At 38.0% G+C, this 15,085-nt stretch overlaps 1 protein-coding gene across 2 annotated transcripts in view; it reads right to left on the bottom strand.

Moving 5' to 3' along the window:
• The window catches only part of Camk4 (calcium/calmodulin dependent protein kinase IV), a 237,250-nt gene that overhangs the window by 15,013 nt on the left and 207,152 nt on the right, over window positions 1-15,085 (bottom strand). For both annotated transcript variants that reach the window (XM_048811576.1, XM_048811577.1), the window contains one exon: window positions 3,896-3,971. In XM_048811576.1, the coding sequence (XP_048667533.1) occupies window positions 3,896-3,971 (76 nt within the window). The remainder of the gene's footprint in view (window positions 1-3,895; window positions 3,972-15,085) is intronic.

The raw sequence follows: 15,085 nt of genomic DNA, 5'->3' as shown, positions 1-15,085 counted from the left end.
AGAGAGAGAGAGAGAGAGAGAGAGAGAGAAGGGGGCTGGGGATGTAGCTCAATGGTAGAGGACCCTTCCTGGGTTCAATCCCCAGTGCTGGAAAAAAGACTTAATTCAGTTACTAGATGCAGTCAACAAACAGCCTAAATTTGCCTCATCCTTGTAAGTGACCCTTTCTTTCATACATCTTAAAGATATTCCACCTATATTCATCTTCACTTTCCACCACAGGATAAGCATAAAAATGAATAAGAAAAGTGGGACAAAAAGGAACAGAAGAACATTTCTGGCATCCTAAAGAGACGGTGAGAAGAAAAGCAAGTTGCCAATTCTCCACTGCCAAGAGACAGGTGGGGGTTCTGAAATCACTGGGACAAGAGGGGAACTGTCAAAATGAGCCCATGTGTTGCATATGTTTCTTTTGAAAAGATTGGGGATAAAATAATGAATAAAAGACGTCTTCTCAAATTATTCCTTTCGTGCTGGCTAGGTTGGTGCAGAGGATGAAAAATTCAAGTGTATCCTGAAATGATGGGTTTCTATGAAGAAGTATTTTCTTATGTTCTTTTACTCATTGGGAGAGTCTTTGTTTCCTCCAAATATCCTAGAGTCAGCCACATTCTCTTCCCCGCTGCTGCTTCAGGCTGCTCCTGACTTACCTATGGAAGGAAAGCATAAAGACAGAGGGATGCTTGTCCATCCCTGGAGAAGAGGAAAGTCGTCCTTGTCTGGCCCTCCCATCCCTCCACAACACTAGAAAAGTGTTGCTAATTGTGGAGAAATTAGCCAGCTTTCCACACTCAGTTAAGGAAGCTCCTTGCATTTCCCCTTGTGAAAATTCTGAGAACAAAAGTGATAAGCTAGAGTGCTTGAATACTTTTTTTCCCATCTCAATTATGTCAACAGTAGCAAACACACACACAGTGCACAAACCTTTCAGAACTGGTAATACTTTAATTCCAACAATGACAGTTGAAGGAGATGCTGGGAGGATATAGGCCTGTAGTGTTTATACAGGGAAGCCCCAGGCCTTTGGGAAGAACCATAGTGTTAAAACTGAAGGAGAGGGTTTGAACTTCAGATGCTATGTGATTCTGGTATGATTGCTGCAGTAGTCAAAGGCCCAGTCCTGCAGCTCTAAAGAAAGACCAGAATTCCTGGGAGAAACAACAGAATGGCCTTTGTTTCTAACTTAACCTCATCTTTAGAAATGGGCCATGGCACAAAATGGCCTGGTGGGGACAAGCTAGAGCTTTTAAGGAGAGAGTAAAGTGTTAAAATGTAGAAGTCATAGATGAGGGGGGCAAGGGGAACAGAGGTATTTATATCTATAGTAAGAATCAAACTTCTATTCATGGCTTTATTCAAAGATAAGCACCAGAATTTATGTACACACAGACAAGTAGATGTAGAACAGATACCTCAACATTTGGGAGATGAAGAAAGGATTTAACTGAGGCTCATAATGTAACTCTGTCATAACATTTACTTTCCCAGGAAGCATCGGCAAAAAGTCATCAGCTCGAATTCTTCCTTTGGTAATTTCTGTACTTCGCTCCCCTTTGATTCTAGGTCACTTGGTGCAATGAGACAGGTGTCTAGAGGGCACAATCTCAGGCCATCAATAGGCCACTGAGTTTAGGAAAACATCTGCCATGAACCTTGCCAGGTGGATTTCATCAGTTATTAATGAACTACAGATTAAGCAAGAGTTCCCCAGGTTTACAGGATGACAGAAATTAGTGTGAAACTTTAGTTCCATATTAGTTCAAAGCAGCATCTCTGTGTTCATTTTTGGAGCCACTACTTTCACTTTCAATAAATTCCTGTTAATTAATAACCTACAGAGAATAAATATAAAGACTTGTTTGTATAATTTGGCAATGGACTAAGGAAAAGGAGTTTGACTGGAAAATATTATCTTCCAGGTCATCATAAAATGTTTCTCCAATGATTGCATTTTCTCTTTTGTGTTCCTATGTCAGTGACCCATTCCATGGAATTTTCTTCAATCCATACTTCCATCTTTCAGGGTGCATGTAACTTAATTTCCTCCTTCCATCTCTCAAAGTTCTCTTATACTATCAATGCTTCAAATCTTCCTAGTACATTTTGACACGGATTGTCATAAGGTACATTTCCACTTCATTCACACTCTAAGTGTGAAACCAAACCTTAATCCTTATTTGTAAGGTTTGGTTTTACACTTAACGTGAAATTCAAATGTGTATATGAAGTATGATATATTTCCTGCATAATTCAGGGATAATATTCTTTCTCTAGTATAAAAGAAATCTCAAAGTAGAGTCAGGTATTTATTTTAATGTGTTAAGCATTTCATGTGACAAACAGAAGAAAAAATATGGTTCACTACCTCTTCAAATTCTCAAGCTTTAACACATTTCTAGAAACACAGGAAATTAAATATTGAAAATATCTTTTGCGATTATGTATTAGCAGATGCTATTTTATGGGTTGATTTTTAAACCTTTTTATCTGGGCTATCAACCAATGTACCCACCTGGGTGAACGTAGAGTCTGCTAACTTGCCTGGAAGTTCTGTTTCAATTATGACATTCTGTTCCAATTATTCCTAGCTCACATGACCTACACATTGCACTCTCTAAGATAACTATTAAAAACAAAACTAACAACAAATTTCTGCTATGGACTGATATGTTCTTCCCCACTCCAAATTTACAAGTTGAAGCTGTAACTTCTAATATGATGGTATTTGGGGATGGGGCCTTTGGAAGGTAATTGGGTTTAGGGAAGTCATGAAGGTCATGATGAGGTTAGTGCATTTATGAGAAAAGACCACAGAGTTTGTGCACTTCCCTCCCACCCCTGCTGTGTGAGGACATGCTGACAAGGGAGTTTTCTGCAAACCAGGAAGAGATCCCCCTCACCAGAACTCAGCCAGGCTGCACCCTGATTTCAGACTTCAAGCCTCCAGATGTGAGAAAATAAATGTCTGTTGTTGAAGTCACCCACTCTATATGGCAGCCTGAACAAGACTAATAAATTTTGGGCTGGGATCATAATTCAGTGGTAGAATTCTTGAGGTCCACGGTTGGATCCCCAGCATGAAAGGAGAGGGAAGACAAATACACTTTCTTTCAAACCCTCAAAAATCTCTTTCCAGATTTGAACAATATGGGTTCCAAATATTAATTATGCATTACCATCTAAATGGCAAATACATGTGCTTACTGACATCTTGCTTTTCAGTTTTTCTAAGGAAATCTTGCTTTCCAGCCAAACCTCTATTTGGTTTATGACTTCCCTTGTCATTGCCTGTAATTCCATCATCATTTTGATAAATTTTCCAAAATTCCTTATTTTTTATTAGACAGTTGACCTATAATGGAGTTGGAGATACCAGAGGGTGAAATATTTAGCTCATTTGTTTCCTCCCAGAGAAAACTGTGTAGGGTTAGTTTGAAAAAGGAAACAAAATTGATAATGAAGATGCATTTAAAATATTCTGATAAAAAAATGTACCAATTTGGGATTGCATAAAAAATAGCCCTTTGCTCTCTTAAAAGGACTAAAGGCCTAATTGTTTTAGACAAGATGGCCAATAAAATAAAACAAGAGAAAGTATAGTAGGTGGACTTGGATTTCACATTCTATATGGTCATCAAAAAATGAATTGTTTCCCAAATCTGCTAAACATTGCATAGCAAAAATGAGATATAGAAAAGCCCTGGGAAGAGGTTCTGGTCCCAAGAAAATTACAAAAGAAAAAAAAAATTCATTTTGAGAAAAATTCTATCACCAACTATATTTAGTATGAACAGAAAATCACAATAATCATCTCGGTTCTTATGAGAACTATAGGTACCTAGAAAATGTTACACAAAGGCAACAGCTTGCATAAAGATTGCTTGTCTTCACTTACAAGATGTAGGTAATTATTCCTACAGACCACATGTCCACCTCCGGTCCATAGGCACAGCCTCTAAGAATTTCAGGTGCTGCAGAAAGAATGAAAATTGTGTTAGGTTGGAGCCTACATGCAACATTCACATGATAATAACAAGCAATGGAGAAGAAACGAAGTTCATCAACGAAACTTCAGAGCCCTTTCATAATCAGACTTCTCTCCCCACAATATGAGGCTACAGTTTCTTATGTCTACTTTAGTGGGAGATCTTCGGTCTCTCCAGGTGTGGGATACATAAAAAATATTGATTATAAGATTCTTCATTGGAACCTCATGATATTGCTCGAATCAGAGATATATCTCTGCTCCCAAAGACCTCTTACTTTAAAGAGAGCTTTGTACATAGAAAAGGAAGAAATCAAAGTCAAGCACAGTAAAAGGAAATGAAGGCACAAGGATGCCACCTTGAGATCTGCAGGGGCAAATGCCTGTCTAAATGTATGTGGGGCAGGACCAGGGAAGAGGGCAGAAGGATCAGCAAATTTCTGACTTTGGTATGCTGGAAAAGAAGCTGGGAGGGGTCTGGGTACTTGTCCTGGCATTAAGAATTACAGTTGGGTCCTCAAGGAAAAGCTATCCCCAGTCAGTTTGGGGTCATGGACTGAGAAAGAGGGACTTCTCTGTGCACAATCAGCCTGCTTATATTACCCCTGCCTACTGTTGTGAAAAGGAAGGACTTCCCAGCCACGAAATGGCCCTGGAGTGGAGAATAGCAAAGTATTTTATATTTTTATTCCTCCAGAGATGTGAAAATGCAAAGTTAACTGGCTGTGGCAGTTTGCACTGAGGATTGGTATAGTTAGGATTTGCATAACTAACAAAGGAAGAGAAAGAGAAGTGAGAAACCTACCATCTATGCAGAGAGAGGGTTCAGGTGTACAATCCAGAATAAGATGTTCTTCTATTTTGAACTAAAGCACTATCTGTGCTTTGTGGGTTCCCTGAAGAAGGAGCAGCTTGAGAAATGCTGAGAGTTCCTTGAGGGAGGCCTTTGGGACCAGGACATCACACTCTCCTCCAGGGTGGAGACTGGAGAGCGAGTGAACTGGATCCCTTTGCCATGCAGGCTGTAAATGTCATATTCAGTGGGAATATTAATGTGAGCCCTGGAACGAGGCTGTCGTGATGGGTCTCTGGACTTACTGGAGGGATTACTGTAGATTTCCCACTGACATCTTTCAATACTATCCTCTACTGCACCCCTTTCCAATCAGGATTTTCTCTTTTCTGTAGAAATTGTGTTACATAAAATATAGAGATGAAGAGCCTGCACTGTGACACGAGAGTGTGCATCCTAGCACACCAAACAGCCATTCAGCAAGATGGGTCCTTAAAGGAATTGTATCTGGATCCAAGTCATTTTTCTTATCTACAGTGAACTATTCCTAGAAAATATTCTTTTTCAAGATTTAATTTTAAAAAATTTAAAAATGCATGCTCAATGCCTACTTTGTTCACTGTCAAGTAGCTCTCATTTCCTGGGACAACCTGCACCTCCCAAAAGGTGCTTTTAAATCTCAGCAGCCCCAACAGTGAACTCCCATTTGCAAATGTTTGTTTATCCCAGTGCAAAGGGAACTCAGATTAGGCAGCCACTTCCAGGAGGGCTGCTGCCGCCTGTATGTGTCCTTGGGAACTCTTCCAGGCTGGGAGCTGAAAGCATGCATAATTAACATGCATATTTAACATGCATTAGTCCTTCCAGACTCAGGTCATCACATTAGATTTTTCTTTGGTCTGAAGTGTTATCAAGCCCCACAATCACATTTAATCATAAATATAGAAATACTGGGAAGGATATTTTATTTACATTTTATGAGCCTTGGGTTTTGTACCTTTCAAATCTAAGTGAATTAGACTCACTGATTTTGAAGTTTATTTCGAGTTTTGTCTTGCTACCCACTGTGGTATAAGTTAAGGATTAGTTACTGATCATGCAACCAAAAAGAGAGGCCAGGCACCAGCATTCTGACCCTGCAGAACCTGCTGTACTTCCCACCTGTCCTGCTACTGTGGCTGCTGTGTATGCTGTCCTGTGGGAACTCATCCTGTCAGCTCTGGAGAAATCAGGCCTCCCATCCAGTGCTAACCAGTGATACATTCCTCTTAGGGTCAGGTGTTTTCTCACCATTTCTCATAGTTCCAGCCCAAGAGGTCCAAACAGCCTGAACGTTGGAGGACAAAGTGCCTTTGGGATCCACTCTATGGAGCATCTGAATTTCTCACCTTCCTAACATGGGTGCCAACACACTCTCCACAGGCAGTTTATTTCCTTGTAAGGTATTATGCTGTAATGTGAGTAAACCTGTGGTGTGAAAGGCTAAATTTCCCACAACCAGATTAACTGAGACAAAAGAAATATAAAATGGTCTTGCTCTTCATAATAAATTTCTCTTAAAAAGGGATGTTAAAAAAAACCCTAGAACTTAAAATATTTTAATCAAAATATAAAGTTAGGATGAAGCAAAGTCTAAGCACTAGACATAATTAGATATCATTCTCAATAGCTTTTAAATGTTTTCAAGTACTAGTTAGTTTGACCTTGACTTTCTACAGAATCAGCAGAGTACTCCCATGTAATCTACCTGAACCCTTTCCAAGAGTCAAAAGCTTTTCAAAATAAATTGTGGGCTCTGGCACTCCAGTACTTTAAGTCTCCTGGGTATCCAGTGTCCTCACAAGTGATTCTCTAATGTGATCTCAGAGTGAGAGATAGTTGGCTACTTTCAATTTAGTTCAAGAAAAGATATTCATTAGTCTACATTTTAATTTTATAAGCACTTGGTTGTTCTTCATATCTTTTTTTACATCTCATTAGCAAAACAAACTACACAAAATTGGGGGAGAAGAAATCATTTCAAGGTATAAAACAGTTTGTTAAAATGTAGTTTAGAGGTTAGGGGTATAGTTCAGTGGTAGAGTGTGCCTAGTACCAAAAACATAAAAATAAAATATTTAAAAAAATGTTAAAATACAACCATCTTTTCTGAAATCAATAACCATTTAATGATTTTTCTGGCTGCTTTCTAAGTGAGTCAAACTGTCTGCCACTTTTTAAAATCACCTTATCATTCATGTTACTGCTCATCAAACAACGAATTCCACAAAGTTCTCAGGCTATCTCCTACCCCAATCTCCAGCAGAGTCTAATTTTGGTAAATGATCTCAGAATTCCCATGATTCCAGATAAATCCTTTTAAAAAGTAATTTCACTTGCATATAAAATTAAACAAAAATTCAAACTTGATATTTATTTACTAATGAGCACGAAGGCCAGGGAGTGTTGATTTTTTTTTTATAAGATGATGACACCCTTAAAACATTTAGAGACTGAAAGTCCATCTAGAGATTATAATGAATTCTACTTTATCAAATAAAATTACTGTGATCTGTTTGGGAAATTATCCTAAAATTAAAGTATCAGGTATGGCCAATCAATTACAGGGACCATTGATCCTCGATTTCCCCTTTTTTCCTAAAGTCCTGGGAGAAAAATAAAGGGACACTTGGTTATTGACTTTCTTCCTTTCTTCAGTGTCCTAGACGAGCTGTATGATCCTTTGTACTTATTGAGTTAAAACTACAGAGTGGCCTTCTTTATCAGATGACTTCAAGCTACCTAATAACTTGGAGAAAAATATGAAAGACACTAAGTTGAAAATAAGAAATAAATAAATTCATTTTAAAAAGAAATAATTTATTCACTCACTCATTGAATAAGTCATCTAATAGTTATTAAGCATCCTCTGTATGATGAGCCCCAACAGGGTGTGCTGAAGGAATAATGGGGACCTAAAGGGAACAAGAATCTGCCATCATTGAGCTTACGGTTTAGTTGGGGAGACAAATACTAATTTAAAAAAATAAAAAATAAAAATGCAAAGTAACAGCTGGAAGTGCTTGAAGGGTTAATGCTTTCAGTAGGGAATTGGCCTAGACACAGAGGTTAGGGAATATGACTGGATGAAGCCAAGTTTGAAATGAGATAAAAAGGACCTAGAAAAGTTAACTAGGCAGAGGAGAAGAGGGCAGTGGTTGAGGAAAGATAGAGAAGAGTTTTCGAGTATTGAGCACCTATGCAAAGATCCATTGGCAGGAGGATCAAGGCACACTCAAGGATCTGATAGAAGCCAGTGAGGCTAGGGCATGGCCAGGTGTGTAGTGAGCTCAGGTGTACTGAGCTCCTGTGAGGCCAGACTGCAGATTGGGTTGTCAGAGTTTGGGTTTGTTTTTAAATTCTCTCCTCTGCTTTCAGTTGAGCAATTCAAAACATATGGGAAAAAATACCTATGTGCATCTTAAAGCCTAAACTTGACTTTTCAGAACTACTCTCCCTTCTACAGCCGAGGGGAAAACGCAGGTTTTTCACTGTACAGCATTACAGTGGGGAGCCACAAAAATCTACTGTATTTTTAACTCAGCATCTGAAGTCTCATAAACTGTACCCTGGAGAAGCAGGGCGGAAAGAAGAAAAAGAGAGAGGGGATGTAGCTGTAGGAAGTACACCAGTGTTTGGAATTCTCTGTCCCTTCCTGCTCCTGACTTGACCTAGGAGCCGAAAGGGGAAAAGTGCACTCAGGGGCACTGTCTAGGGCTGGCAGCAGTGCAGACAGCAGAGAAGACTCCAAACTGGGTGCTTTTCTTAGCATCTGTACCTTGTGAAGTCCTTTGTTTAGCTGTCACCTACACTGTAGGCTAAGAAAAGTTCATAGCCTGATTCAGATTTGGTGCACTTTTTGCTTTGACTGCTGATTAGAATGGTAACACTCCAAGCAAGTATGCCCAGTGCCATCCAAAGGAGCCGCTGAGACTGGAACACACAGGAGACTTCCAGAGCGGGTTGCCTCCGACTCTAGCAGCAGCCCTATCATGTTACCACAGTGAATTTCAGAACAGTATCAGTTCTATGTGTGCCATGCTGAAGGTGTGAAGGGCTGAGGAGGAATTTGAAGCCTCTGTCACTTTAGATATCTATGGCTGAAGAGCAAACAAGTTAAAAGGATGTTTTCAAACACAACTGCTATGCTGTATGTTCTGAATCTTTCCATTCTCCAGTACTCTCGATTTTTTTATACTGCAAATATCAGTCAATCCAACTCCCACTTCATGTTTTTCACTTTAGCTGTTAAAACATGAATCCTGTAATTTTCTCTTTGTATAAATCTTAGAAATGGGTGAAGAAAGTCTATTCTTCACCACCTTTCTTTTAATTTTTTAAAATAATACCCTAAAGAGAAAATCAAATACCTCAGAACACCTAGTGCTTTCAGAGGAAAGAAAGGAAAAAAAAAAAAGGCACAAGTTGTTTTTATTAAGCTGAAATTGGCTTTTCTATGATACCATTGAGATAATCACAATTTTCTCCATGTGGTCATCTCACTATTGTGATGGATGCTGGCAAAGGACTATTTGGTGTTGAAAAGTTGCCTTTGGATTGTTGTGAGGTGAGGTGCCGTATAATGAATGCAGTTCATCCCAATACCAACATCACATAGGACTACCTTCTGTATATGGAGATGCAAGCATGAAGTAGTAGACTTATAATTTAAACTCTTAATCCTATGTTAAGTATGGCAAATACTGTGCTTTTCTCTAAGGGATCTATAAACTTTCTGACTGATGATTATCAATAATTCTTTTGAAACTTTTTATTTTTATTTTATGCATATACTTTATGTAATAATATTCTAAAATGGAACATTTTGTGGGTGTTCAGGGCCAAAATAATACATTTTAAGCAAGTCTTCTACCCACTTGCCATCAATCACCCCTTCCTTTTGACCTCTTTTCCTCCCAGCATTCCACCCTCACATATGTAATAATAGAGCCGAATCCTCACAGAACTGTGAATTCTTTGGCACAGTTGGTTCTCTTCTTCAAGTAGTGTCTTATATAGAAGTGGGAATAGAAAATGACTTATGGTGGGGAGACCCAGAAGTTAAGGCTTGCCATTACATTAAAAGACTGTCTCTAAACTCAAAGAGAGCAAGAGAAGTGAGGGGAGGATGCTGTTGACAATCTCTTTGGATTCAATTTTATCAGCCATCTCAAACCAAAATATACTTGATTAACATTCATTTATGTAAGTGGTTGCCATAATCCTCAACTTAGTTTACATATACAGAACAAATTGGTGGTTTTGTGATGATATTATTTAATACCATCTACTGTCTGTCTATTGGGTGATAGACAAATTCACAGGAATTTTCCTTCCCTTCCCTGGCTGAAAGCCCCAGAACCTGAGCTTTTGTGAATATTTTCCAAGCCAGAGAGGCAGCCCTTTTGATTGCTGACAGGCTTAGTTTTGGGAATATTGTTTTGTATATGAACTCAAAAATCCGCGTTCTGGATGACACACACCTGCAATACCAGCGGCTCAGGAGGTGGAGGCAGGAGGATCTTGAGTTCAAACCAGCCTCAACAAATTAGCAAGGCCCTGAGCAACTCAGTGAGACAAAGTCTCTAAATAAAATATAAAAAAGATTTGGGGATGTGGTTCAGTGGTTAAGCACCTCTGGTTCCATACCCAGTGCTAAAACACACACACACACAAAAATATAAAAATAAAAAAAAATCTCTGTGCTTTGTGACATCCATTCATAATTCCTAATTCTGTTTTCTGGGGCTTCCTTTGCTACCTGAAGTTCTATAAATGATAAAAATGTTCCTTTTCTCTCCAGCCCCCTAATGGTAGTCCTGCCCAGGAATCAGCTGGGGTTGTCTCCTTTCTGCCTTGAGCAAGCATGGTAATCTTATGATAAATCTCATCTGTATGTTGATAACACTACATCTGTATCAACAGCTGAGTTCTTGCCCTTGAACTTCGGATACACACCCTTCTGCCCATGGGTTCTCCCCTCTTAGATACCTAACAGACATCTCAAAATTAACAATCCCAGACCTGTTTCTCCAAGGGTCTGTCCCATTTCAGTAAATGTTAACTCTGTTCTCCTGGTCATTAGCGCTCCCCTCTCCTCCAACCAACCTGTCTCCTTGACGGATCTCACAGACACCCAGGTATATTCCTGCTGTCCCCTCTACAGGAATGTTCCTTCCCGAGTTATCCATGTGGCTTTCTCTCTCCCTCCTATTGTTCAAGTTTTTAATTCATATTTTCCATTTTTCCCATGAAGAGTTCCGTGGTCACCCATTTTAAACTACAACGCAGGCTCCTTTCCCAGCTTTATATAAAATTACTCCACAGAGATGATCACCTCGGTGTAACTTACCTATTTATTTTATTTGTCTTCTCCCAATAAAATGTATGATCCCTAAAGAAGAGTTTTTGCTTTATTTTCTTCTGTTTAGTTGTTTGCTATATCTCTAGCACCAAATCTCACAGAAGCTCCTTAAATATTTTAGTAAATGAGAAAAGGACTGAATGTCTGCGTAAAGAAAATTCCTCAGAATACACCATGTAGGGAAGCACCAAGCCAATAAAAAGACACAAAGAGACTCATTTTCTTCAAATATCAAACTTCCCAGACAACTTAATACAAGCTTGCACCCAACCTTCAGAGGCCCTGTGCTCTCCAAGGTCAAGAACAAGGTGAGCTATTGATGACCTTTTCTCACCATCTCTGTGGGTGTCCACAGCTCCACTCTTCCTCCATCTGGTCTAACTCAGATGTAGCAAACATGCCTATGACAGATGATGGCTTAGGGAGATGATGGCTTTCTCCTTACATCAGGGAGAAAGAAGGAGAGGGAGAAGGAGTATTTAATTAATTCTTGAGTGAGATTATTCCTTTCTTGGTTAGATTACCAGCAACATTTGATTCACTTATATTTCATGTTAGCTATTTATTCTTTTAGAAATGAACATAAATGCTCTTTTATAAAGCTATACTGAAAGCTTCTATTTTAGATTATTCAATTTATTTCTTTTATTCCATTTAAATTTTCCTATATTTTTTTGTTACAGAAAATGTAGCTTATGGGTCAAGTTAACCTTTTTGTTAAGCATTGAACCAAACTTTCCTCTGTTCAACTGTAAACTATTTAAAATTTGTCTTAAATTTTGGCAGAAGGAACCTAATGAGTTATTTTCTTTAAAAAATAGCAACAAGGGGAGGGAAAGGGAAAGTACAAGGAAATGATATTGGCCAAATTATGATGCTATAGTGTACCAGTATGTAACAAATTTTATCATTACAACTATAGTACACCAATAAAAATGTGGAAAAAAATACACATGTAATTAAAAATGTTTAAAAAGTAGCAATGTGGCAACTTCGTGGCATAATTTCTGTAACCATAATTTCTGTAATTGGCACTAATGAAAGACCAATCTTGGAGAGGTGTTTTGTTAGTAGTATTTTAAAAAAATATTTTAAGTAATAATATTCACATGAAATGTTGAGTGTTGGGTCCACTTAACATACTGCAGTAAGCTTCTTAAGAAATTTTTCTTATTGAGAAGTTTTTAGTTTCTGGATTCTTTAAAATGACTCTGTACTCTGTGTGCATGTGTATGTGTGTGTACATATGTGTATGTGTGTATCTATGGTAGGGAGAGACTGAATTATTCTTCTTTATTAACTACTAAAACATTAACTAAATTTTAATGTTTTTTACTTCTGACTATAAAAATATTAGAAACCCATACTCCCAACAAATAAATAATTCAAATGAACTTTAATTCCCTTGATAGTCTGTGTACTCTGAAAAGCTCATTGCCCCCATAAATAAATACACAGCAATGAATCCCAAATATATAAGGGGTACTGGCAGATTAGATGCTAAAACTGACTTACTGAACTTCAGCACCTTTCCAATTTCATTCATATTCTTTTTTAAAATCCTACTATTTCTAATTTTGTAAGAAAATTTTTTTGTACAACTGAAAAAAATATCAACAAAACTGTTACTTGAAAAATCAACCTGGTGTTTAAAAGGTTTGTATCTAATTTCTTTACTATTTCTTATGGTTAACTTTTTTAAAAATCTACTCTCCAGTTTTAGGAACCATTATTGATTTTCAGTGAGTTTAAAAACCTAGAAAAATATTTTAAAAGTTGTCATAAAACCATAAAAAAGTTCAGAAACTATCAGTGTGGGTTAAATCTGTGGGGAAATTTTTTAAAGTAAGTCTTTTATTAAAACAAAAAAAAACTGGGCAGAGATGATATCATTTCAAAGACTTCAAACCCAATTCCCTAAACATTAGGACTTGTAAAATGAAAGGGACCAACCAAATAAACTAATATATTTTAATAGTAATAATGAAAATAATTATGATAACCCTAATCATTACTATAATTACTTTTATCATGCCTACCATTTATTACATGTTCTAGTTAAAACTTTGCATATACTATCTTATTTGCTTGTTATCATAGTCCTATGAAAGAAGCATTATTATTTTCATTGTATAGCTGAGTAGACTAAGATTTAGATGTTTTTGCTAATGCATTAAGGCGAAGCCTATAGTATGATCAGGCATAAAACTCCTAAGCCTAGTAAAGTGAAAACACAGAAAACATCCAGCAGTCCCTACTTGATCAGCAGAAAAACAAACAAACAAACAAACAAAAAAACGTGGACAGCCCACACCACTAGCCATCCTAACGCTCTGTGGTGAAGGTGGATTGAGAAAGACACCTATTGTGCCTTAGTGCAGATGGGGAGTAGATATGATTTTAATATTGAACATCAGGTCCAAGAAAGTCACTTTTCTGAGTCTATCACTATTTGCTCATTCTTAAGGAGGTATCATTCTGGAATATTTTCAGGGCTATATGGTGAGGTTGTCTTTCTTCTATCCCATGCTTTTATCTTGCCTTTACATGCTGTTATGGCATGGATGTGAGATGTCCCCCCAAAGCTCATGTATGAGACATTGCAAGAAGGTTTAGAGGAGATATGATTGGGTTATGAGAGCCTTAACTTAATCAGTGAATAATCCTCTTGATGGAAATTAACTAAGTGGTAACTGAAGGTGGGTAGGGTGTGGCTGGAGGAGGTGGGCATTGGGGACTTAGCTTTGGGCTACGCATTTTGTATCTGGTGAGTCTCTCTGCAGTCTGATCCTGTCATAAGCTGCTTCCCTCTGTCACACTCTTCTGCCATAATGTTCTGCCTCACCTTGAGCCTGAGGACTGAAGCCAAGAGCCTATCAACTAAGACCTCTGAAACCCTGAGCCCCCAAATATACTTTTCCTCCTCTACAATTGTTCTGGTTGGGTCTTTTTTTAAATATTTATTTTTTAGTTTTCAGCGGACACAACATCTTTGTTTGTATGTGGTGCTGAGGATTGAACCTGGGCCGCACGCATGCCAGGCGAACGCGCTACCGCTTGAGCCACATCCTCAGCCCTGGTTGGGTCTTTTAGCTACAGCATCAAAAAAGCTGACTAAAACACCATGCCAAAAGTTAATGTTCTACCACCTCCATTATGGCAGAATTCATTGGTTAATTAGGCAGCATTGGTTTTTAAAACCAAGCCAGCAGTAGTCTGAACATACAGAGTATATATATTCCTCTCTATATGGAAACTCCCAGAATATTACTTGTAGGAATAGGCACCTGTGGCCTCTAAGTGCAGAGATCTTTGCATATAGTGGCAGCTCATTCTTCAACTGTTGAATAATTAGCTTTCATTCTGGTTTATGTAGAAGCACAACATATACTTGCCATTGCTAAAACCCACCAATAGCAAACACTGTTATGCTCAGGGGCCTAGAACATGGGATATTTTTTTTTATTAATATTTCATCTGAGTTATGCCAATAGAACTGTCTCAGGAAATAATGAGACCTTGGCAAAGGTCAAAAGAAAATAAATTCTTAACAGCTCTGGACTCTGAAGATAGAATTTGAATAAACATAAAAGTACAAATATGAAATATGAGCATACATAGTTTAATTAACTAAACTTATATTAGGTAATTGGCATTAGACAGAAATATTCTTTTACTTAACTCATTACCATGTTGGTTTCTTTTCTACTTTAACAATATTTAATTCTGTTCTGTGATTCTCATTGCAATTAATACTCATAGTTACATTGTAGCACGTCACTAAGAGTCAGTAGATCGATCCTTCCTTCCTTCCTTCCTGCCTTCTTTCTTCCCTCCCTCCCTCCCTTCCTTCCTTCCTTCCTCTCTCTCTCTCTCTCTCTCTCTCTCTCTCTCTCTCTATCTC

The sequence above is a fragment of the Marmota marmota genome, unplaced genomic scaffold (genome assembly GCF_001458135.2).
Source record: "Marmota marmota marmota unplaced genomic scaffold, marMar, whole genome shotgun sequence".
NCBI classification, from domain to species: Eukaryota; Metazoa; Chordata; class Mammalia; order Rodentia; family Sciuridae; genus Marmota; species Marmota marmota.
This window is presented reverse-complemented; position numbering and strand designations above follow the sequence as displayed.